An 18,538-nucleotide genomic window follows, 5' to 3' on the forward strand; every position below is an offset into this window, starting at 1 on the left:
TAGTTGTTTCTGTTATAAGGGATACTTAATAGGTATATGTGCAAGCAAGGGTCATGTTTATATATATGCTCCAGGCCTATGTCGTGATATCTATGATCTACATTTCCCGCGACATGGTATAATCCATTATATCTAACTAAATACCATGATGCCGTTATTAAGGAGTACTGCTGAAGCTTAGTTGAGGATTTTAAGGACTCAATCATGGCAACTAACCCGCCGGATTACCTTGGCATCCCAAGTGGTATGTTATATATACATAGATACATATTATACAGGGGATGGCACCGGTCCAGCCAGCAAATCGCTAAAGAATGTACTGTTACGACCACTTGACAACGCGGAAATTGGCTCTATATTGATAAAACACCAGGAGATAGCATCACTAACTAAGGGATCAACCCCTGGTCGTATGGTTGGCGAAGTACTGGGTATGTGTCCATTAAAGGAAATTCGACAGAAGGTTGAAATGAACACAGCCAGTGATCTTGAAAGGGTCAATGCGAGCACTGTTAACCCAAAGTTAGCGCTGAAAAGCTTCCAGAGATCGGATGCTAGTAGAGTTTTCAAACCTGAGGAAACCAGACCGGCAGTATGGTGTCGACGTACGATATATAATATACTCTGTTACTTTGTGGATGCTGATATAGTCACAAAGCCATATTTAATGGATAAAAAGTTCAGTTACCTGGATGTATACAACTTTTTACGCGATAGGTTGCGCAGTATATGGCAGGATTTGACCGTGCAACACTGCACCAAGCATAGGGCGTATATCGAATGTTTCGAAATTAGCATTCGGTTTTTAATATATTCAAATGAGATATTGTGCGAAAACGAGGAATATGATATAGCACAAAACAGGGGGTTACTAAATACATGCTTGGATAAGCTTATGGAAGGCTATGAGTCGGTGCACAAGTATCTACAACACAAAAGCAATAATAAGCGTATACAACAACCGGATTTAATACTGAATAACCCAGAAATAGTTGATACCCTGGTATACAGGTCACCTCATGAAGCTGAGTTTTGGGGATACCGGCTTTTAATGCATATACCACAATTACTGTTACCGGGTGGGTCTGCTACATTCTGTGATATTGTACAACGCATGCCAAATGATTTGCGTGGGAATGCATCCGTCAAATTTGCCATTGAAGTGTGCCATACAGCAGCTTCAGGCAATGTTTACCGGTATTTCACCCTGATGCGTGATGCTGATTGTACTGCACTATTCGCTTCGGTGATGAATAGAGCCTCTATATGTCTAAGGGTACAGTTCATGGAAGTACTAGTCAACCGTTCTATATGTAAGAAAGAAGTTAACCCACTGGATATGGCCACTTTCAATAGCCTGTTTGGATTCGTAGACGAAAGTTTGGAATCAGCTGAAAAGATGCTTAGCAGGTATGGTATTACCACATACGAACATGAGGGGAAGGCATATCTTGATTTTGCCAATGCTGATGCCACACTCTTGGAGACTGAGAGAAATATGCCTCAGAAGTTATGCATCAAGTTTCAAACATCCAGTTCAGTGGCAAAAGGAAAATTTGAATCTATACCTTCAAGACAATTGATATTTGATCCTGATTTTGAATACCCAGCTGGTACAGGTCCGGATACTGTAGGCACACCATTTGTTCATGAGGCCATCCCCAAAGAGAGTGAACCGGTTAATACCAAATCTATATTTGGGATACCCACGGCAACATCTATATTTGGTGCCTCTAGTACTACGGGGCCGATATTCAACTTTGGAACTACATCCGATACGAAGCCGGTATTCCAATTCGGTGTAACTGATACCAATAGTAAAGCTCCATCAAGTACTCCTTCATTATTTGGATCTAGCAATCAATCGATGTTTGGTTCGAATAGCAACCCATTTGGATCCAGTAATTCAACCATATTTGGTACAAATAACCAATCTACATTTGGTTCGAATAGCAATCCATTTGGATCCAGTAATTCAACTATATTCGGGACAAATAGTCAATCTACATTTGGTTCGAGTGGTAATTCTATGTTTGGTTCAGGAAAAACAGGTGCATTTGGGACCTCAAGTCAGCCTGGGTTTGGTACGAGTAATGCTAATGTCTTCGGTACTACCAGTCAAACCATGTTTGCTACTAATAACCGGCCAACGGAATCATCAAATAGTAATTCTGTATTCGGGTCCACAAATAGCAACCTGTTTGGTACTAATACCCAACCAACGGATCCAACAAGTACTAATTCTGTATTCGGTACTACCAGTCAAACCATGTTTGCTACTAATACACAACAGTCGGAATCATCAAGTAGTAACTTTATATTTGGATCTGTCAACACCAATGTCTTTGGTACAAGTAATCAATCGATCTTTGGTACTAATAGTATATCTCCCTTTGGGACTTCAACAAAGCCATTTGGTACAACTGAGTCCACTGTTTTTGGATCGGGGAAATCTAATATATTCGCTCCAGAAAGTAAATCTGCTTTGGGGTCATCTGACCAAAGCATATTTGTGAATGGTAATGTAAATACCCCTACCTCAAAGGATCAGAGTACTCCAGACAATGTGCAAACGACAGTTGACTCCAGCAAGACCATATTTGGTACTACATCGCAATCTATATTTGGATCCACTAGTAGTGTAAACATATTCGGCGCTGCTAAATCGGAAGCTACAAAGGACTTTACATTTGGCACTCCCAAGAATGATATTAAACCGTTTATATTCGGAGATACTAAATCGACATTTGCTACCGACAAGCAGGACGCCACGCCTAATGATGTATCCGTTGGGGATCCCCTGAGTAGCAGTAAGAGTACATTCACATTTGGTGCCCCAAAATCCACGGAGGATAATAGTTTGTTTAAATTCAGTGTACCCACTATACAACCCTCTTCCGAGAAAACTGATACCGCAGAAGTTGGAGTATCCACAACCAACAAGTGCAATGCACCAAGCAATGAGGATACAAAAGGTTTTCCTAAACTGTTTGAATTGCCAACTAGTAACAAAGATCATGAATCGGTTATTTTTGGATCTGAGTCTTCCAAGACGGATCAACCGGTGACTACGACAACCCTGATACCAAATGAAGATACATATGCCCCTGAAAAACAAACCGACACTCCACCAACGTTAACGGATTCGATAATATCGCAATATGAACGAAGAGCTTCACTGAAGAAAATTAAAGTGATTAAGCCTAAATTGTTTAAGCATGGTGATGGGCAAAGAAGTGAAAATAAAAATGCTACTAGATGGACTTCGATTATGGCACGTTTACAGGCAGCTGTATGCGCTATTAGGGATTCTAGGTTGTACGAAATACCCAAAGAGGTATTACAACGCAGTACTGTGATAATTAACGGTAATTTAGTGTCCCAAGCAAACAGGCCTTATGTACGTAACACTGAGGTATACACATCGGATCCCAGCCCGGCCTCTATCTTGGAATCTGAATTCAATGGGTTCATGCACCCTGTGTTCCAGTATCATACCGACAGTATAATATCCAAGGAATATGATATCGCCAGTATAGGGTCTTCTCTTTCCGGGGTACATTACCTTAACCCAAGAGGTAGTAAGCGTTATCTCCAGAAGCTGTATCTACAGCAGCTATTGCAATATAACACTCTAAGGATAATCAAACCGTGCTATAGTTGCAGTTCATGCGCAGGTGTGAATGGCATCGATAGCTATGCAGTGTTGGCTGCAGTAGCGAAGTGTTGTCTTGGTGTATCACAAAAGCTGAGTAGCGCAATTGGTACTTTAGTGCACAAAACAACTACTGCTGCAATTGATTTGTGTAGTAAATTGACCAAGAGATTACGACATGAAAAGGTATTGCCACCAAGGAAAAGAGTAGCACGAAGGCGTAACGCGGTTATTAATACAAAACCAACTGATCTTCCCCCAATATCTGCAGAGGCATTTAATACCTTTGTTACGTCCACCAAGGAGCATCTACTCTCTACAAGTAGGTATATCGCCAACGTTTACACGGGTTCCGCAAGGATGCTCACACGTATTGTTGAGCATATTAACGAGGCCAATAGTACTGGCACATACCCCTTGGAGCTTCTGCTTACCATCGCAAAAGATAATGTTGATGCTATATATTCCAATACGATATCGCAATGTAGTAATATGATAACTAAACATGACGTGGCAGTTTGGGGTGCTGGTATCATGTGGCATGTTTCGTTTTTCAATCCGATATGTCTCAGAACTACAAGCACTGGTTCTGACCTGTTGCCAACGGAAGGTGATATTGAACAGTATCAGCTGTCAGATTACGTAATAAGGCTAAAGGAAGATATACTGTCAATAGCTTGCTTTAATATCGGCGTCCACAGGTTGATGCCATCAACTAAGGGCTATGAAAAATCAATGACCAAATGTTGCAGCGTTGAGGATAAAGAAATGCCTATTGGGGTTATGGCGTCAGTAAGCACGAGTAATGACGACTATGGAATGGATTTTTCCTACCGTGCAAGTGATATGCCAGATGTTATAGCACCAGCTGATCAACGATATAACAATAGAGCTACTATACAGATTGTTGCAAAGTCAAGTGCTGTATATATAGGTAAGCAGGGATACTTCCATGAGTTGTTTTCTTCTGAGCGGTTCCCTGACCTGTGCTCGATCGATACAAACAGTAGTAACCTGGACTACTATGGAGTACTGCAAGCATTTGTGGGTGTTAATATCGCACAGAATGTGTATCAGCACTACACAGTAGTAGTCTGCTACAGGCTGGCTGTATCAATGATTGACATACTGTGTCTATACGAGCTGTTCAATATTAGCGTTGCCACTACTGTCAGCATGTGCGGATGCGCTGGAAAGAATCATGACATGTGCCACAGCAGGTTGAAGCAAACTTTAGCAACAGTGTCAGAGAAGTTACTCTCGGAATTTATAGAATACAGCACTAAGCTTGGGGTAAGATTAGATCCCAGTGAATTAAGATCCAGGATTATATTTTCCTGTGTTGGATTCGAGATGTATACCGAGGATTTAGGTAGGCAGTCGAAGACTGCAAAAGGAAGTAATACTATAGCAAGGATATTATACCCACAGGGTTTTAGTGAAGCTATTAGGGATGCTGCGAATGCAACTATTTGCCCAAGTGGTATTCATATACTAGAGAAGGAGTTTTATATACCCGATTTGTACGATTTTCTCTCCGCTATAAGCAGGATGAATAAAACTGCAGAATCTTCAGATAAAGTCAGTCTTATCCAAGGGTTGGATGAATTCATAACGCGCATTGACAATAGCTTCAGCTCTACCCATTGGGATTTATACAGTGAAGCTACATTTACCCATGATGTTGATGTAAGCGATGAAATTGCTATAGATATATCACAACTCTCAAGGTATTCCAAGGAGAGTTTTATGGCGCTCATGAAAGCGTTCAGATTAGCTGCAGAAATTGCGGCGCAAGATTACCCAGGTAGCAGCCAACACGAATTGATCAGTCGAGTTTTATCACTTGTACGAGTACGTAACTACCACGTACCCTACTACATTGGATTATACATGTCCAATGTCATAGATGGTAGTGAAATATAAAGCGTTGTCACTAGTTTACCACTTTTTAATTGTACATTATATAAATACTTAAAGCAATTGTGTATGTTATTGTAGCAGTTATTGCAAAGGAAAGTGTTTTTAGATACCATGACTAGTCATAACATGAAATATATCACATTCCACGGGATCATATAGGAGTGACATTTACGGAACAAACTAATCTAAATGTATCATAATATTAAACAAAATAGGTATATATTCACAAAGGATTACACAAAGACAGATTAATAATTTCATATGGGTAATGAAATTATGGTAAATGTGTGCCTAGGAAGATACACCCGTATAGCGTATATAAACCATATAAATCAACACTACAAATTGATAATAATTAAAAATCGCATTTAACAAAATTTGCCACACCTTGGTTTCTGTCAATGCTTCACAATGGATAATGACGATGGCGTAGACGACGTCGGACAACGTGCCGCGTCTAACAATTCTGCCCTTGACGAAGTTTGTACAGCATAGTTATGTTAATATCGTGTAGGTACGACGTATGCGTGGGCGACTAAGTCTTAAATTGCTACTTTCATGCGATCAACACGTCAAGGATATTATATTCCAGACACCCTTCGTAACGGCATACGAGCTAAAAGGGAACAACGAGTAAGTTCATATACAAGTATTTATATCCAACAGATGGGAACGTGCTGGTATAGAAGGATTCCTATATTTGCTACAACGCGATGCTGAACCTGCGCACAGTATAATCGTGGTTAACCGGAAATTAGAACATCACCTCATCGAGTACATTACACCTGAATTCCAAGTGGCTCTGGAGGGTAATTTTATATTCTACCGCAGCTTAAATACCGCTACTGTAAGTTTTGTTCTGGATTATAAACCAATTTTCAGGGCACAATGCATAATATCAGAGGACTGTGGTTCTACGACGAGAAGGAATGCATGACTACGTACAATAAGATATTCGAGGTCATAATCAACAGGGAGCCTTTGTCAGGCTTTAAACGCGATAGCAATGTAACTTCAACGAACGAAGTGAAGCAACCCATTCCATCCTCTATCCATGGTACAGCAGCACCTTCGCAGGTACAGATGTCTACTGAAGTAAGTGCTCTACATTTTCTCCCATAGAACTACAGGATATCGATATGCGTATTGAAATGTTAAGCATGAAGAAAAAAGGAGGTTTGGTACATCCAGGTGTGAACGCTCATCGGAGAATTAGTGATGCCAATACAACACCTAGGCAAGAAGCACAAGTTCAGATGCCGTCAATGGGAATGCTACATGGATACAATGTCGAACACACTGCAGAATCACATAGCCATCAAGCCCCGCCGGCAAATGCTCTACCTATTCCTAGCCGACTACCTGGATACAACCTAACAGTAAAAAGCGCTCAAGCATACTCCAGTGACCACAAGCAAATGTCTATTCCCATTCGTCCTACAGTGAGTAACCCTAGAGAAAATGAAATGGATTACACATCGTTCCCAATGAATACTAATATGAACCATTACACCCAAGGGCCCATGATGGCTACACATCAGCCATCCAGAGAAACGCAATCTATACCAATACAACCACGACAAGAAATGGAGATTAAAATAACATATGACATGCTATGTTCTGCTTTCGCAGAAACCATGCAAAGTGAAGAATTCCTTCGCCTGGTATGGCGTCGCCTAGCCTTGAAGGCGTCACACTACTTATGATGATATGTTTGTCACTGTATAATTTATATTATATTCTATATAATGAAACCATTGAGCTCTAATGTGTTACGACTGCTGCGTAACAGAATATCGCACATCGTTACAGCAGATTCTCCTAGACAAGGTAGGTACATTCCGGACAAATAGATAATGGATTTTATAAACGACTTACTCACTATATGTAGTATTTCTCGCTGGTCCACAAGGACGTGGTAAAACCACGTTGATCATGGATATTGTCAACCATGGAAATCATCAAATGAGTGACAAGGCTTTGTATAGCTACTACAACATGGATAACAATGCTCATCATAACCTTCAGGTATGATCACTTGGTTGATACCAATTACCTATAGGTTATGGTGACACAATTCCTATCTTCACTGATATCGCAAAACTCATTAGTACCCGAATCCTCACTCAAGGATTGTGCAAATATCTACGAAATTCTAGTTCATGAAAATCCTGCGGTGTTAGCTCATATACGAACCTTCTGTGAACGTATCTGTAAGTGATGCATGAAGTACCTATATTATACAGTAACGTTGAAACACGTCGATAGGGAGTTAGCTACTTATCTTCGTAACATGTTGGACCAGAGTGACACGGTAGGCTATGGCATAAATATATTATAATTGATAGATTACGCCTGAAACATGGGTTAATACATGTCAAATGCTACTTAAGCATTCGCCAGCAACTATGGGAATCCAAAAGGATGTTACCGTTACTCCTGCAGAAGCATGTTTCTACAACTTATACGCCTCGGGTATTATCGCTGAAAGGACTGAGCTAGAAAGTGCAGATGCCAGCAATCCAAGTGCTATGTTGACGACACGATATGTAGGTAGATCTTTTTTCTTGTCATGTATTACAGGCAATTGCACACGTATTACGAGCTAATAAAAAACTATGCGATCTAAGAAACCGTAAATGGATATTGTGCCTAGACGAAGTTCATCACCTGTACCAATCGTGCTTTTTACATGATAGAGGTCCTCGGTTCCTTAGTGATCTTTTACTAGAAATCCAGCGAAATAAAGTCAATTCAGTGCTTGTTTCTGATGACAGCACCGTTTGCTTCCCATACGTGGATGAAAAGTTGGCACAATCAATATCGCAATGTTATATGAAAACATATAAGGATCTGGGCTATGTAGACACAAAGCAGCTGGTACACCTTGATATACCGGAAATTGAAACTAACGTGGCAAAAGGTGGTATTAATGAAGTAGTGTACCATTCAGATTCTGTAAGTAAAGCACTACTTAAATTATCCGGCGGTAACCTGGGATTAATCAATACACTGTTGACATCATACCAAAAATTTGAAGAACAGCTTGATCTGCCCGCCGTACATAAAATACTTGCGGGTTCGGAAAGCCCAGTGGATGACGAGTATTTCCCCCTAAATGCAACAGCTGAAGAGCAGGTAACATATCTCCGGGAAGAACGATCAAGAATGTTCGTAAGGAACATACAGAATGTAGCACTATCAAGCAATATTAGCAAGTTCGAAAATATGATGAACAGATTCCTCAGTCTGCCGTTAATGGAACAAATAAAACTCAGATTGGATGATTACGTACACTTTAAAGTGATTGTTAACGAGACCATACGACTCTTGCTCCCGAAAAATATACTACAATTGAAACCTAAAGCTAATATAGAAAACAAGGTTGTGCTTTGCATGCTTGCAGCGGGCATTATCCACCTCAATATTGAAACGCGATGCATAGGATTCAAGGATACCTTGACTCGTGTACTCCTGGAAGCACATATCGATAACGATTATGGTAAGCAATGATATTATTGTTCCTCACCTCACACAGCATCACTATCGTGGATCGACCAAGTTAAGTATAAAGCGAACTACTTACTGAACCAACGTAAAATTAAAAAGGAAGTAGACAGATTTTTGCTTTGAACTTTTATCATAAGATATATTTGGTACCATTATAACATAATGTTAATGAATACGAGCTACATTTATGATTAACCAAATAGTTGATGGCTGACATGCCCATAGGTAGACTACATTGAATTAGTGGTTAACCATGCACGCTGACCAATCTGGAGATATATCAATTTCGTCCCTATAAAAGCTATTTATTAATAGACAGTAACATACCTAGGTGAAACTATATCAGTTATCCAAAGTATCAAATACAAAGCCACAAGCATGATAATAAATATAGGACCTGTCGTGGACTATATAGATAGAAATATAAACCAACGAAATGATGTAGTAGGCCTCCAATAATGGTTGAGTAAATCAAGTGGATGGATGCTAGGGCGTGATAACACCGTTTGGTATATATCCGAAACCTGCTGAGCGACACGCTGCCATGAATACATCTCACGAACACGGTTGTGAAATTCAAAACGATCAATGCTAGGTAACAACTTGATAGCGTCATCTATACGATCCGCAACACTTTCAGGAGAATAATTAGAAAGTAACACCATGTCACGTGGTAATATTTCATGTACACCCCCAACGTGAGTTGCCACGCACAGTAAACCAGATGAAACAGCCTCTAATATAGCAATACAAAACGATTCGCTCTTGGAAGTATTGAGGAATATGTCACCCTTTATCAATACGTCGTTCACCTTGTGGTTTGGAACAGTACCAAGTAAAGTTACCCTGTCATGAAGGTAATGCTTATCAATGATCTCAGCAATAGATGCATAATAAGGACCGTCACCTCCTATAATGAAATTTACATTAGCATGACGATGGCAAACTATAGGTATTACGGCATTCAGTAGCATGGCACCCTTTATAGCAGTTAGACGACTAATGACCACAATGACAATTTTATCATCGTTCCTAGGCTCGGAGCGCGGTTTAAAAGCATCGGATTCCTATGAAATATACATAATTCAACTTTTACTTACAATAGCATTGCCAATTACCGATATCCTATTGGGATCCGTATGAGTTCTCAGGACGAGATTCTCCTTGTGCGTATTTGAGACACATATAATGTGGTTCAGTATTATAGATTGCGATTTCAAATACTACGGTAATATAAACTAAAAGATGTATTACCTACCAGAGTAAGTATAGTTGGACCCAAGTCAATAAAGCTGAATAAACTATGGTCAGTGAAGACAGTCTTGAGACCCATTACATAAGCAATAAATATAAACTCTGATCCATAACGAGTTGTTGTCTGTAAAATGAATAAATAAGCACTATGAAACATAAAGAATACCTACCTGATGAATGTGGACTATATCAACCGCCTCACGTATAAGAATATTACGCGCTAGTGGCAATGTATCAATGAAGGTTGGAATTCCACATGGTCTTACAATAAATAAAGTTGGTATGTGGTATACCTTCAGACCATTTGACATGTATCGTATACCACGACGTTCACCAAACTGGCGTGTAACAATCACTACACGGTAACCTGTGTTTTATGAGCTTAAGGGAAACTAGAACACACCTAATTCCATTAAACGTGTAGATAGTGCACAAATGTGAGTCTCTATGCCACCGACATCTGGATAAAAAAACTCAGATACCATTAAAATGGTACACTTCTTCTTAACAACATCATTGTCCATCGTGCGATAGGTTGTAAAAGACATATAATAAGCGACACTAGAGCAATAAACAGCTCTATACAGATGTAATGCACAGTGTTATAGCTGATAAACACTTAATTCTATGCCATCATGTAAACATCACGGACTAATAGCATTAAGACATAATCGTAGCGCGGTGATCTAACACATGTCTAAATATATATTGCACATTGCGTTACATCTTGGCTTGCAATAATAAACACTGCGCTATGGATATAGATTAATGCATATGCTTTTACAAAACGATGATATATACCACACAAAGGGTTATAAGGGCATGGTATTCAACATGGGATATTAACCAATTATACATAAAAAAGAGCTAAATGGTTGTTCTTAATCCATCATGATGTATATGGACAAATGTGTAGCTTGAATCGTTGATATCCATTATGGTTGCAATGAATATAGAAACAATAGTACACCGCTTATACCAATTTAAACTACATTAATGCTAATGTTCTTATAGCATATCAACTATGCCCAAAGCCATAGTGTTGTCATCGTCACGATTCATGTTCCCAAATAATGAATTGTTATCTGCAAAATCTATATGTCAAAGATGCAGCCTACCTGGATGGATGATAAACAGTTCTCCATATTCATTTAAAGCGTATACCTCACGTCTTCCCGGATATGCTGTAAGGGCAGTCACGTAACTCGCATCCTGTGATTTGCGTGAATGCGAAGGAATGTAAGCTTCATCTACTAATAACTCGTGGTCAATCCAACGCAAAGGCACCAAGCAGTTTACCGAACCTTTTCGGGTATCTAGAACGCCAACCTTGTTTTTCATGTTAAACATAACCCAATTACCACCATCACGGCAAACGAGACGTAGGCGTTGTGAGTATGATAAAGATTTGGTTTCAAATGGCTGACATAGGGCACTTATATTGTAGTAATCTATGAGCCTGTAATTCCTCGCATCATAGTACTCGATATACCCCTTCTGTCCTAAACAAAAAATCAGAAATATTGAAATCCAACTTACTACCAACAAACAGAGATTTACCATCACAAGTGGATTTAATGTCTGTAGCTATACCGTGGCTACAGACATTTACATTTTTGGTACTGGCGGTAGATCCCAGCTTAGTAATTGGACTTTTCACAACGTTCTTACTAGTCTCAGTATCCTGTATTCATTAGTAGCACTTGTAAAGAACCAACCGGTTTTACATTGTCAATAGGTAATAATGATTCACGCGCACGCTTCCTGTTCGATGGTATCGGCGTGCGACTACTCTTGGGCGATATATTACCATGTGAGCCTTCAATTCCATGCAATGGAGTAGTATCACCATCCCCAGTAATATTCCGAGCTGAACCCCTTACTGAATTTGTACCAATTGGTCGAAATGACATTGGGGAATGAGTATTCTGTAGTCGTTGTTGTGCCAACGTTCCATCAAGTGTCTTGGTAGCCGCACTTCTGCAAAAACTATCTGCAGTGGTACCGTCACCATGACGTGCATCCATAATGTTATCGATTAAACCCGATGATTCTGATTGACTTGATGGCTGAGAATGTGAGTATTCCGTAGGTGTATAAGAGTTAGTCCTGCATCTATGGTCAAGTTCCAATGCTGAACAGTACCTTGACCAAGAGTCCGAATCCAGTGATGCGCTCCGCCGCCTTGAATCATCGGATTCCCTGCTACTGTTGATGCTACCCAGATTAGCAAAAGAAAAGGGTGAATAACTCTGGAATGATGATGTTTTAGGAGTAGCCCTATTCACCGACGGTGAGATGGATGATCTGGAAGGTCTTACTGATTGTGACGAATGTGATGTAACGCTACGGGTCTGTTCATGGTGATGGATGGGTGGAGTCCCTTTTTTGCCCTTAAGTTTACGTGGTGATGGAGGAGTACAAGGGATATCAAGGTCATCAGATAAGAGCATTGAGGAATAACCCGACTCACTATCAGGTTGTGAATATTCTTTCCGAGTTGAAGGTGGTAAATCAGATATTGAATATAATCCACCGGGTGTCTCTGGTTGGGATTGAGTCTCCCTAGGTTTATTTTTCCTAATTTTGCCAACACTGGATCCAGCAGATACTGATCTGCCAGTAGTGGTATTCCCACGCCTCACTTTGGGAGGTAATAATAAATCAGTTATTGAAATAGAAGATTTGCCTGATTTCGGCTTTGTAGGAAAACTGGTTAATGCTAAAATGGATTCGGTTTCAAATTTTGGTTCAACTTTTACAGCAATGGGATCCCGTTCTGAAGTTGTTATATTGTCTTAAATCAACATACCTTTCTTTACGAGAGACTTATCAGTAGGTTTTCCACCGGCTTTCATCAAATATGACCAAATGTCGTCCACCTGGTCGAATTCCTGACTATGGGTAGCTGGTATTTCAGTTAAATGTTTCCGCCCCTTCCGACCGTCAGAAACGTGGCATCCGTGAATTACAGACGGAGGCGTCAATGCACCCTTAGAACCAAGCCGTGCCAAAGGATGGTTGTATCGCCGAAGATCCCAAACACATACATTATTATCATCATAACCACATATAACAGTATTGTCATTGTGGTATTGACAGCTTATCGAGGTAATTTCGCCACGACCTGCCATGTTAGGATAGTTGAAAGCAACCGGAGTCCTAAGGTCACAGCTAGATATGGACCCACATGATAAACCGACAACAATAACATTTTCTTTACCTGATCCGCGACACACAGCAACTTTCTTCACGGTGGATACATTGACACTCGCAGTATAGTCTATCACACCCTTCTCCAAGTCCCAAACCTGAAGGATATATTAATCACAAGGCACACCCACATTAATAAGGGTGTCGCCAACTGAGATGAACTTATGATTAGCTCCAGGATACCATATAGCGTCATTGCAGTGGGTCCTGTAGTTAAACGTCTTTGTAAAAACAGTGTCACATGGAGATGGTGATGTCCAACTATTACGAAGACCGCCGCAAGAACATTGAGTTCTTAGTTCATTTCCACCTTTTACAAATGAATAACAGAAATTTTAACCTACGCCGAAGATCTCGGTTATTATACAGATCCGTACTGATATTTACCACGCTGAAGCAAGACCTGTTGGCACAAAGGAGCAGCTCCCTGTTCGAATATAAAGACATTAGATGCTATAATAAACAAATCATTTTTTCCATAATGCTACTGATTGCTTAAAGCATCTATTGTTATCTCATTGTCACCTCAATGATATTACATAACAGTAACATACCCTGCCTGGTCGATATCAATGAGATTGTCATTCCGACAGGTTAAATGAAACAATCCATGAGCATTGCATACTTGCAGATTCTTATAGCATTTCTGAATAATATGTAACGGATTATAAATAGAAGAAGTCTTAAATGGTTTTGATAAAAACTAAATATAAGACAGGGTAACCTAATAATAAATTATACACCTCAAATCACATTTACATCCATCTGTACAGCGTGTGTGACTGCTCCTTGCTACGGAATCTCCCTTCATCGGCTCGGTAAAGACTAGGTTATTTCCAGAGCACACATACCTCTTCTAGGTAGTCTTGCAAGAATCGAAGACGACGGTCGAATATCATTTATTATATTTATTAAATGTGTAATATAATTAAGAGTCGACTGTCACTGTGTGTTACATTGCACGCTGTGCCTTCTTGTACAACGTGTCTATGACAGACATCAATTTAGAAATTGTATGGTTCACATCCTCGTAAAATGTCTCGCGAACAGTCTCCTCATCGAATAAAAGTAAATTAGCATTGCCCTGGTCAATTGTGCCACGTAACTTTCCATCCAATATCATCTCAGCCAATTTCTTCTCCACCTTATCCTGAGGCAGAGATAGTTTATGACTAAGGAACGATATTTGTACTATACTATAGGGCTTTAGAATCCTAGTAATATTGCGTTCAAGAAGAGCGTCATACAATCGGTGGATTTCCTGCTGAAGGATAGGGTCCATGAGAATCACCTGCTTGTACTCATCAAGAATCTTCTCAAAATCAACCAACGAGCTGTTCTTATAGCATTCACTTATACGCTGAATCATCCTAATCTCAACGTGGTTAGTGAACTTCTGCTTATTCTTAGCAGATAATAAGGGAATCAATTCCGCGTTACGACCTGTAATTACAATGGTCAATAGTAAATATTTTAGCGCTTGCACTAATTTACGCTCGTCAGCCCTTGCTAATGTCTCAACAGGTACAGGATCGGCACCATCCTCAAAAGAAGGTTTCTCAGGCATCGGAGTCTCCAAGCCAGCGTTGGTATTCAGCATAGAGTAGAATTGAATGTAATGCGAGGCCACCGGGTCAACATTAGGTGACATGGACTCCTCCACTACCGTGCCAGATGTTGACTTATATTCGCTCAAATTATAAAATGTGAAGAATACAGCCGAGATATCCGAAATAGTGGAGTGGCAACTGTATATCTCAGGGTCACCAACCATTAATGGCAATGGAGCATCCTTAACCAAAGTAGGCTCAGTAGAAGCAGTACATATATCTTCCAAGACCTTAGCGCGTTTCTGTAAACGTGCCAAATTAGGGAACAACACACTATGAGTACCCCCAACTGCCATGTGGAATCCTTCATAGGCCTCAAAGAAATATGTATAAGCAGTACGGTAATCCGACTCACAGAGATAGAGCAAACCACTTAATAAATCAATCTCTGCACTGACATATGTAGGAGTGTTGATATTTATAGCTACATTCTTGGCGTTGCTTAATGCGATCTTTGTCCTAACAAGGTTACGAACTAGTAAATAAGCTTTGGCCTGTGTCAGGTGAATATCCAATAATAAAGGCTTGTCTTCAATGTTCTTCACATCCTGCTGTAGTTTTTCTAAAGACATTATGGCAGCACTGTAGTTACGCCTTAACAACAACAATATACATATTTTCAAATCGAGCCTATAACCCAAGAAGGTACGCTTCATATTAGCACACCAGCTGCGATATAGACCAAAGACACGATAAAGTACATCCAAATCTTTAACCACTTGCGATAAGCGTTCTAAAACACTACGAACCATTTTGGCAGTCTTCGCCTGAGGTAAGACAGCAAAAAAAAGTTCATTGCGAACAAGAGCTCCCAACATAGCATCAATGTGACCTGTTTCGATCAAATGATACACTATTACATACAATACATCTTCACATATGTACAAAATACGTTCATCTGTGAGGATGTCCAACTTCTTGGCGCCAGTAATGCCAATATCCGCTTCATCAACAGAGGACTCCCTACCGCCCAAAATCATTTCGTTCAATTCCATATATGATCTAGCTAAATCTTCCGGATATGTACAACAACCTATCCTAGCTCCAGGGGAACATTTAGACGAGCGTTCCGCGTCAATAGATTTACGCTGTGCATCCAGCGCAACATAGCGAGATATAATACGGTCTACCAGCGCCATCTTGGAACACAATCCTGTTAAACAGTAATGTATCTATCAGATGTGCAAGCACAGTGCTAACGGCTTCTTGTAAACGCCAGAAGGTTATACAGACCCCATGATATGTGTACTGAATAACGCCCATATACAATACTACAGATTTACAAAATATTAGCGATTTGCGAGGAATCTCTTATATAACACTAGGTAATAATGCCGCGACTTAATAGCGATGTGCTAGAATCTTCAGTTGTCTATCAATATTCGCTCATTAGATCGACAAATATAACATAGTATCTGAGCATTGAAATTTTTTCCAAAGATATTCGTTATCTATATATATATATATATCATTTGTTTATGAAAGGTTAATTTTTTGTTTGTATGTCGGAAAACACGACACATTACACCGATTGTTATTTGACTTTCTGGTCCGTAAAATCTGATACTCTTCACTACCATCGGGGGAACTGTTACTCATTCGGGATGTGTTATACTCAGTATAGCTGCTGCATTTAGTCATATATAGTTTCTCCTGTATTGTAAGGCCAATTACCACGTTGTAAACAATATAGGATAATTAAGGAATGAATAGCGTTTCAATATTTAATCAACATTTCGTGACACTGCAAATCATCATGTAAACAAGATAAATGATTAGCTGGTTTTGTTAACCAATAACAGGCGATATGGCACTCCACAGATCGCTTATTTACTCGATGATTCATCGTCATTTTTCACATTTATATCCCATGAAGGAAGCTAAACTGTATTAGTAATAAAGCACTATGTAACCAACCAATGTGTTGAGCAATATATTGTCCGGTAGATGAGGAGGGGCACCAGTAGGAAAGTATCCTGCAGCACCGGATCTACAAAAATAGGATGACATTATACATATACTTACGTGATACTCCTCATTCCGGCAAAGAAACCACGACCGTGCTTAGATGGCGGTAGATTTATAGATTTCACACCAAGTCGAGTGTTGTTAGCGTAACGCTGCATATCCTTGATATCCTGAATTCGGTAAGAATGACTATACAATGTATTACCTGTAAAAACGACGATTTGGCAACATTACGCGATATATACTGTTGACAAGCGATTTGAGCATCCTCCTCACTCACACGAACCACAATGTCAGATAAGCTCATGCCAACCTTGGAATTAGGTAGTAAGCAGTCACGTTCCTGTGATATACGTTTCTCCGTCTGCTCATGGGCGTCTTTCATAAGACCCAATGATTCCCCTATTAGCATATATAAAATGTCAATGTTATTATGATTTGTGTTATCTATGCAAATAACACATTAGGACACAACATATAATCAATCTGATATAATAAAACAAAATGGCTTATATAAAAATTGCTACCCAGCGGTGTATCCATTTAAAGAATGCTATCTATAAACCTACTTTGTAGAATATCGACAAGGAGATGAGTAGTGCGACTGTCATGATTTGTAATACCCATCTCTTTCATCAAATCTTCCACTAAACAGGAAAGAAGAGATCCTTCCTTACGATGCAGCTCATTCTCGCTAGGCTTATCCGATACGTTGGATCTCAACGTTGACATTTTTATAATGCTGTGGTTGTAAACATGCTTGCATATCAAAATAGGTAGATGTCTACTCAGTGCATCTACGCCCAGTATAACATACAAATGCCTAGATAAACAAATATTGTCCTTGAAAGGATGTTTGCCAATCTATGAAGTTAACCGAATCCAACATCAAAGTCAAGTCACAAGAACAAAGAAATAGCTGGTTATAGAAATCAACAATTCAACAGAACACTTCTCACTGTGCTTTTAGAGAATCTAATATGCGTAAAATAAAGGAAGATCGACCCTTATCTACACATAATCAGTAGCACTATTCTCACAAGTTTGCATCCTTCTCCTATATACGACGCTTTAAAGCAAATAAATATCGTTTTTTGCTTTACAGGATATTACATACACCAAAAAGAGCAACTGCTATATATGGTTCTGCATTTTTGTTAATAGTATGGAATACGGCAACTGGAAGAAGTGAATCAACCTAAGGTATGCTAACTATTCAAATCATCGCAATAATTACAATAGATTGACTATAATAAAAATAATATTATTATTATAGTCCAATACGCAATGTGCCAATAATTAGCTACGATACACAAGTAATCGTAGCCGGCGTCGCGTCGCCTACATTCCTAACTGCCTGACGCATACACAAAGATGAAACTGCCCTAGCACATTGTATGTTGTT

The 18,538-nt window shown here is 39.6% G+C and overlaps 7 protein-coding genes across 7 annotated transcripts; 3 read left to right on the top strand and 4 right to left on the bottom strand.

Annotated features, from left to right (window-relative positions):
- The first annotated feature begins 21 nt into the window (after nucleotides 1–21).
- BBOV_III008530 (SAC3/GANP family protein) lies at nucleotides 22–5,661 on the top strand. The gene is made up of 2 exons (XM_001611931.2): nucleotides 22–244; nucleotides 279–5,661. Exons 1-2 carry the CDS (start codon nucleotides 205–207, stop codon nucleotides 5,579–5,581), a joined length of 5,343 nt encoding a protein of 1,780 aa, XP_001611981.1. The 5' UTR covers nucleotides 22–204; the 3' UTR covers nucleotides 5,582–5,661.
- A 288-nt stretch (nucleotides 5,662–5,949) lies between these two features.
- On the top strand, nucleotides 5,950–7,334 carry BBOV_III008540 (Dcp1-like decapping family protein). The gene is made up of 5 exons (XM_001611932.2): nucleotides 5,950–6,058; nucleotides 6,093–6,211; nucleotides 6,245–6,425; nucleotides 6,461–6,673; nucleotides 6,709–7,334. The coding sequence occupies exons 1-5, from the start codon at nucleotides 5,990–5,992 to the stop codon at nucleotides 7,282–7,284; spliced, it is 1,158 nt and encodes a 385-aa protein (XP_001611982.1). The 5' UTR covers nucleotides 5,950–5,989; the 3' UTR covers nucleotides 7,285–7,334.
- Nucleotides 7,287–9,251, top strand: BBOV_III008550 (uncharacterized protein). The gene is made up of 7 exons (XM_001611933.2): nucleotides 7,287–7,408; nucleotides 7,470–7,606; nucleotides 7,641–7,791; nucleotides 7,825–7,892; nucleotides 7,927–8,127; nucleotides 8,162–9,080; nucleotides 9,117–9,251. Exons 1-7 carry the CDS (start codon nucleotides 7,327–7,329, stop codon nucleotides 9,209–9,211), a joined length of 1,653 nt encoding a protein of 550 aa, XP_001611983.2. The 5' UTR covers nucleotides 7,287–7,326; the 3' UTR covers nucleotides 9,212–9,251.
- Nucleotides 9,252–9,286: 35 nt separating this feature from the next.
- BBOV_III008560 (PIGA (GPI anchor biosynthesis) family protein) lies at nucleotides 9,287–11,109 on the bottom strand. The gene is made up of 7 exons (XM_051767536.1): nucleotides 10,746–11,109; nucleotides 10,513–10,709; nucleotides 10,347–10,466; nucleotides 10,189–10,311; nucleotides 9,522–10,155; nucleotides 9,416–9,485; nucleotides 9,287–9,380 (listed from the first exon to the last, which is right to left on the bottom strand). The coding sequence occupies exons 1-7, from the start codon at nucleotides 10,888–10,890 to the stop codon at nucleotides 9,329–9,331; spliced, it is 1,341 nt and encodes a 446-aa protein (XP_051623507.1). The 5' UTR covers nucleotides 10,891–11,109; the 3' UTR covers nucleotides 9,287–9,328.
- A 207-nt stretch (nucleotides 11,110–11,316) lies between these two features.
- BBOV_III008570 (uncharacterized protein) lies at nucleotides 11,317–14,503 on the bottom strand. The gene is made up of 10 exons (XM_051767839.1): nucleotides 14,407–14,503; nucleotides 14,110–14,201; nucleotides 13,900–13,982; nucleotides 13,687–13,865; nucleotides 13,155–13,653; nucleotides 12,488–13,121; nucleotides 12,061–12,451; nucleotides 11,882–12,026; nucleotides 11,461–11,844; nucleotides 11,317–11,427 (listed from the first exon to the last, which is right to left on the bottom strand). Exons 1-10 carry the CDS (start codon nucleotides 14,452–14,454, stop codon nucleotides 11,351–11,353), a joined length of 2,532 nt encoding a protein of 843 aa, XP_051623508.1. The 5' UTR covers nucleotides 14,455–14,503; the 3' UTR covers nucleotides 11,317–11,350.
- On the bottom strand, nucleotides 14,503–16,326 carry BBOV_III008580 (PCI domain family protein). Its single transcript, XM_001611936.2, has one exon. The coding sequence runs from the start codon at nucleotides 16,302–16,304 to the stop codon at nucleotides 14,508–14,510; it is 1,797 nt and encodes a 598-aa protein (XP_001611986.1). The 5' UTR covers nucleotides 16,305–16,326; the 3' UTR covers nucleotides 14,503–14,507.
- A 550-nt stretch (nucleotides 16,327–16,876) lies between these two features.
- On the bottom strand, nucleotides 16,877–18,447 carry BBOV_III008590 (uncharacterized protein). The gene is made up of 5 exons (XM_001611937.2): nucleotides 17,703–18,447; nucleotides 17,339–17,535; nucleotides 17,191–17,303; nucleotides 17,083–17,155; nucleotides 16,877–17,045 (listed from the first exon to the last, which is right to left on the bottom strand). Exons 1-5 carry the CDS (start codon nucleotides 17,863–17,865, stop codon nucleotides 16,992–16,994), a joined length of 600 nt encoding a protein of 199 aa, XP_001611987.2. The 5' UTR covers nucleotides 17,866–18,447; the 3' UTR covers nucleotides 16,877–16,991.
- Nucleotides 18,448–18,538: the final 91 nt, after the last annotated feature.

The sequence above is a fragment of the Babesia bovis genome, chromosome 3, assembly GCF_000165395.2.
Source record: "Babesia bovis T2Bo chromosome 3, whole genome shotgun sequence".
NCBI lineage: Eukaryota > Apicomplexa > Aconoidasida > Piroplasmida > Babesiidae > Babesia > Babesia bovis.

Bases quoted from the DNA above. Each gene is read 5' to 3' on its own strand.
- BBOV_III008530 (XM_001611931.2), top strand. From the start codon at position 205: ATGGCAACTAACCCGCCGGATTACCTTGGCATCCCAAGTG. The intron at 245-278 runs GTATGTTATATA...CATATTATACAG, and splicing joins TTACCTTGGCATCCCAAGTG to GGGATGGCACCGGTCCAGCC.
- BBOV_III008550 (XM_001611933.2), top strand. From the start codon at position 7,327: ATGAAACCATTGAGCTCTAATGTGTTACGACTGCTGCGTAACAGAATA. The intron at 7,792-7,824 runs GTAAGTGATGCA...TATATTATACAG, and splicing joins AACCTTCTGTGAACGTATCT to TAACGTTGAAACACGTCGAT. The intron at 8,128-8,161 runs GTAGGTAGATCT...CATGTATTACAG, and splicing joins CTATGTTGACGACACGATAT to GCAATTGCACACGTATTACG.
- BBOV_III008540 (XM_001611932.2), top strand. From the start codon at position 5,990: ATGGATAATGACGATGGCGTAGACGACGTCGGACAACGTGCCGCGTCT. The intron at 6,212-6,244 runs GTAAGTTCATAT...TATATCCAACAG, and splicing joins GAGCTAAAAGGGAACAACGA to ATGGGAACGTGCTGGTATAG. The intron at 6,426-6,460 runs GTAAGTTTTGTT...ACCAATTTTCAG, and splicing joins GCAGCTTAAATACCGCTACT to GGCACAATGCATAATATCAG.
- BBOV_III008580 (XM_001611936.2), bottom strand. From the start codon at position 16,304: ATGGCGCTGGTAGACCGTATTATATCTCGCTATGTTGCGCTGGATGCA.
- BBOV_III008570 (XM_051767839.1), bottom strand. From the start codon at position 14,454: ATGATATTCGACCGTCGTCTTCGATTCTTGCAAGACTACCTAGAAGAG. The intron at 13,866-13,899 runs GTAGGTTAAAAT...CATTTGTAAAAG, and splicing joins TAATAACCGAGATCTTCGGC to GTGGAAATGAACTAAGAACT. The intron at 13,654-13,686 runs GTGGGTGTGCCT...TATATCCTTCAG, and splicing joins TTGGCGACACCCTTATTAAT to GTTTGGGACTTGGAGAAGGG.
- BBOV_III008560 (XM_051767536.1), bottom strand. From the start codon at position 10,890: ATGTCTTTTACAACCTATCGCACGATGGACAATGATGTTGTTAAGAAG. The intron at 10,312-10,346 runs GTAGGTAATACA...ATATTACCGTAG, and splicing joins GTCCAACTATACTTACTCTG to TATTTGAAATCGCAATCTAT. The intron at 10,156-10,188 runs GTAAGTAAAAGT...TATATTTCATAG, and splicing joins CGGTAATTGGCAATGCTATT to GAATCCGATGCTTTTAAACC.
- BBOV_III008590 (XM_001611937.2), bottom strand. From the start codon at position 17,865: ATGTCAACGTTGAGATCCAACGTATCGGATAAGCCTAGCGAGAATGAG. The intron at 17,536-17,702 runs GTAGGTTTATAG...ATATGCTAATAG, and splicing joins CCTTGTCGATATTCTACAAA to GGGAATCATTGGGTCTTATG. The intron at 17,304-17,338 runs GTAATACATTGT...TACCGAATTCAG, and splicing joins CCAAATCGTCGTTTTTACAG to GATATCAAGGATATGCAGCG.